The following is a 4983-nucleotide window of genomic DNA, read 5'->3' as shown; positions in this document are numbered from 1 at the left end:
GAGAGGGAGTTGAAGGTAAACTTGAATTATGGAGGTCAACCTTAGAGTCTAAAGGTTTTCGCTTGAGTAGATCTAAAACAGAATATATGGAGTGTAATTTTAGTAGTAATAGACCTACTGAAGGGATTGTGACTTTGGGCGATCAAGTCATTAATAAGAGTACACGTTTTAGATATCTTGGATCTATTGTTCAGAGTGATGGTGAAATAGATGGGGATATTATCAGCAGAATTCAAGTTGGATGGTTGAAGTGGAGGAATGCATCGGGCTTGTTATGTGATAGAAATGTACCCCTCAAACTTAAGGGAAAATTCTATAAGATGGTAGTGAGGCCTGCAATGCTTTATGGTGCCGAATGTTGGCCATTAAAAGAGAAGCATAATACTAAGTTAAGTGTGGCAGAGATGAGAATGCTCAGGTGGATGAGTGGCTTTACCCTTAGAGATAAGATACGAAATGAGCATATACGTGAAAAGGTTGGAGTAGCTCCAATAGAAGATAAGATTAGAGAGAGTCGCCTTAGATGGTTTGGTCACATAAAAAGGCGGCCTTCCGACGACCCAGTTAAGAGAGTAGAGGTATTAGATTTGACTTATATTAAGAAAGGTAGGGGTAGACCTAAAAAGACTTGGTTAGAAAATATTAGGAATGACCTTTCTTTATTAGATTTAAACGAGAATTTGACTTTTAATAGGACACAATGGAGAAAAAGGATTCATATAGCCGACCCCACGTAGTGGGATAAAGGCTTGATGTTGTTGTTGTTGTATGAAGAATAGTGTTGTATATGAAAATTTTAAATTGCATTAATTTTAAAATAAATGATCAAATCAGTTCTAACACAATTTATATCAGAATAGAAGACAAAAATTATTCCTAAAGAAAACCAAACTCATATATTCATTGTTTGCTTATAACCAAAAAATGATACTATGACTCAGTTGTTTATTTTATTAGAGAAAACACGTTAGTTAAAGAAGCTATTTGATTAGAATTAGATAAAAAGAAAAAAAAAACATTTTATAAATGTCAAACTCCATTCTCACCGAAGCCAAATATGGATCTGAGAGATATATGTCTCAAGCGTGATCTTGCCAAGCCACCTAAGCAGTAGAAATAAAATAATGAAACAAGGATGATTGCATATTGATATAAAATGAAAACTCAAGAAAAATGGCAATAATTGTCCAGAAGATTTGGCTTACGCAAAAAGAGTCAAGGAATAATTTCGCAACTGCTGGGTTGCATTTCGCAAGCAAATATAAACACTAAAAAACATAATAAAAGGAGGTATTAGTTGAGAAACAGTACCAATTTGAATTAAAGGGACATTTTTTCTTGAATAAACTCTGTACTTACGTGATTGGGATCCATGACGTATAGGGATGATACTTATTGTAACTAACTTTATCTAGTTTGTAAATGTACTCGTACCACAAAAAACCAACCTAACAAAATAGGATTCATTAGTCATGTACTTAATTATAAAAAGATAGAGACTTGATCTTAACAAAGTGAATCGTAGGGCCTACCATCAAACTAACTGCAATTATACATGTTTTAATTGAGAACCTGAGTTTGGCTTCAGCTTCTTCAACTTTTTCCATCCATCTTTCAACCTGATATGGAAGAGGATTGAAATACCTAAGAAACCTCACATAATCACAAATCCAACGCTCCAAGAAAGAAACAGTGGGATAGTAAATAGCTTGGAATGGGAACATAATAAATCAATCAACAAATGATGCTAAAAAAACTCACATTTGGATGGTAGTAAGCATATATCATTCCTATGATCCAGATGTAGCGATCAAGTCCGGATCTGAAATGCCACTCATGCAAAAGAGGGAGGTTCGCCTTAGAAGGCTCTGGATCTTTATACCCTGCAACCGGAAAGCACAACTGTCACTTGTGTGAGATTATCAAAAACAAAAGAGGGCTCTGTAGTATGTAGGATCTGAGAAACCAACCTAAAAAGAAGGTGAAGGGGCTCCAAAGAAGATAAAAAACCCCAGGAACTTCCCAAATCAAGAACACCACCAAAAAACAGGACATGATCTTCACAGCCATCACTGACCCAATCTCATTGTATTTGTTGAAGATACCAAGCGTCACGTATACCATGACTGTGAAGAGCGTATGCATTGGGCAGATATAATATAGCATGTAATCATTGTTGAGGACGATGCAACAAAATATCACAAAGAAATTTAGACGCCACATCATCTGCATTTCATTTATTAAAATTGTCGACAATAACATAAGTAAAACAGCGTATATGCAAGAACATAAATATTACAACATGAAGGTTAACAATCATAGGTACCTGAGCAAATCGTGCAAGACTAAAATCCTTCCTTATATAATAGTAAGAGAAGTTCCCGAATCCAGTCATCCAGACATAGGCAGCAATGAACACACGTATTGCGTTGTATATCTCCGTGGCAGCAAAATAGTGGTACATCAAAAATAAGACCTTGCAAAGGAGGAGGAAATGAATGTGTTTGTAAAATCTCTACACTCAATCTATAATTAAGAACAACTCTGCACTCAATCTTTATACAATTATATCTCCAACCCATTTGTTTGTACATACCAAATAAAAATTTCTTCTCCTGTAGCTTTTGCACTTGACGCTTGGTACAAAGGACATAATGTAAATCTGGCTGAATGGAAAAATTGAGGATATAGTAAGTCTGTAGTCAACTTTTTTGTTGGTAGATAGTATATTTCAATTCATTAAAAAATTTTAACTGCCTGCTTCCATACACATACAAGAAATAGAGAGCAACAAGTAATTAATGCATGAGCCTGCTGCTATGAACAACATAGCTACAACAACAAAATTCACAATGCCTTAAGAGAAACTTGATTTGGGAAATGACTTCTTATTCATAACATCAATCAATGCATCTATTATTTGTTCCCATAATGGATCATCTTCTTAACACCTTCGTCATCTCGTATCTTGTCGTTGATGCAACTCTCTTCACTCTTTAATGAATAAATCCCACTGTTCTAAGAAATTGAAAATTATTTCTTAATAGACTATTCTTTTAAAATAAATCCCACTGCTACATTTCTTGCTGGGATGCCCCTTCTATGTGTTATAAAATTTAAGAAATTTTAAGATGAAGCAATGTTAGTATTTACAAAGAGGCTCTCATAGAATTTCTAAAACAACCGAAGCTAATCAGCGCTAAGTTTTGGGTTCCAGCATTCACTTAACTCCACCCAAGATGAGGCTCATGTGAAGGAATTGAAACGTCTCTTCAATTTGAAGAGTAAAGCAATTCAACAATTCATCACTTAACAGAACTAAATAGTACTAAATGATGTTGAAATCAAACAGCAGAAATGGACATCTAAATGAAAGAAAAAAATATCATTATTTGTGGCTACCGATTGTAAGGAATTTTTTTCATTAAAGAGAATAAAGAAACAAAAAAATTAAGACATACTAGGGTGGTGTGGAAGGCTATGGCACAGTTGGTAGGGCCGTGCGGAAGGTCGGCAACGCATAGCTGGGTGCTTGGAGAAGTACCGAGCGAACGTAGCATAGTACGGATGACCCGGTTCCAAATTCTAGAGTGGAGGAGTGGCAGAAATAGAAGTGGTCGGATATTGCACAAATGAGCGAGGATGAGGAAGAAGACGGGGAATTTTGTGTATAAATATAAGGGCATTTAGGTCTTTATCATACCTCAGAACAGCGGGAAGCAACCAAATGCTGGAGGTTCTCTTAGGTCAAGAAAAGTAACCACGGGACGCTAAAATTTTTAGACCAGAGCATGACCTCATAACCCCAACCTACCACTAGGTTATATTTTGTAACCGAAATCAGGGAAAAAGTCCCCCCAAATGCTGCCTAAATTTGTCAAGCAATAGTATTTTACTATTTTCATAGTTGTTTAACCTGTCTAAGATGCTCTCTTCTAGGGTTTTCCTGCCCTAGCCATTCGTCTCCATGTCATCCTCCTTGCTGGCTTCGGTGATCGTTTTGGCGTCAGGGAAGTTGTTTTACTTCCTCTGATTATCGTGTTCAGTTTCTCTTTTTGTTTTCGGCTTTTGGTTTCGATGTTTCCATGGCTGCTCCGCGGTTGATGGATCACAAGTTTTTGAACGGGAAAATTTCTTCTCGCTCTTTTAAAGATGCTTGAAATGGCGATTCTTCTTCCTCTAAGTTTCCAGATCTTAAAATTACTTCGCATCATGGTTTGTCGGCCTTGTGGATTTACGAAGAGGAAGTTATTGCGCTTGCTGCTCCCCTTTAGTTCGCTTGGTCGAAAAAATTTTGGTTCGTTGACCTTCGATTGACGCTATCAGAAAATTCATTTTTAACCTTAAACTTATTGGTCAGTTCTTTATGATTGTTCTCAATCCCAAACATGTATTTATTAAGCTTGATAATGATCTTGATTATTATAAGGTGTTTGCTCACAGATCTTACTTTCTGAGCAATTATTTCATGAAAGTTTTTAAATCGACCCCTTTAATTGATATTGATGTTGAATCACCCATTATTCATATTTGGGTGTTGTATCCCAATCATAGGCCTCTTTTGTTTTCTACTCATATCTTGCATGGCCTTGCTTCTCTTTTCATCAGGCCTCTAACGATCGACAATGTTACTTCTACTGGCAACCATCCCTATGCTGCATGGCTTTGATAGCTTGAGTTACATTCAATCGATACTTTTTGATGATTTTCCCTTCACTATTCTCACTGTAAATTCTTAAGTTACTCAAAACTAGAGTGTAGGATCTTACATCTTCATTCTACTCCTACTGTTATTATTAGTGGCAAGGTGGATAATGATATGTTTGGGAATGAGCTTGATAATGTTTCTTCGGGGCAATGAAGGTGGCATTGGGCCTGTGACTTTGGTTGATAATGTTTTGTCTGAACCTATGACTTTGGCCCCTATTGGCCCTGTTTTTGCGGATGCTGGTTTTAATGATTTAATTAGCTATGGATTTGGGT

At 36.4% G+C, this 4983-nt stretch overlaps 1 protein-coding gene across 1 annotated transcript; it reads right to left on the bottom strand.

Moving 5' to 3' along the window:
- Window positions 1–774: 774 nt before the first annotated feature.
- LOC110107575 (protein REDUCED WALL ACETYLATION 3-like) lies at window positions 775–3560 on the bottom strand. Its single transcript, XM_020837851.2, has 8 exons — window positions 3462–3560; window positions 2327–2476; window positions 1971–2226; window positions 1762–1883; window positions 1533–1619; window positions 1360–1448; window positions 1206–1268; window positions 775–1103 (listed from the first exon to the last, which is right to left on the bottom strand). Exons 1-8 carry the CDS (start codon window positions 3558–3560, stop codon window positions 1043–1045), a joined length of 927 nt encoding a protein of 308 aa, XP_020693510.2. The 3' UTR covers window positions 775–1042.
- Window positions 3561–4983: the final 1423 nt, after the last annotated feature.

Source organism: Dendrobium catenatum, unplaced genomic scaffold (assembly GCF_001605985.2).
Source record: "Dendrobium catenatum unplaced genomic scaffold, ASM160598v2 fragScaff_scaffold_1355, whole genome shotgun sequence".
Taxonomy (NCBI): domain Eukaryota; kingdom Viridiplantae; phylum Streptophyta; class Magnoliopsida; order Asparagales; family Orchidaceae; genus Dendrobium; species Dendrobium catenatum.
The sequence above is the reverse complement of the archived record's forward strand: the minus strand, read 5'-3'. Positions and strand labels throughout refer to the sequence as shown.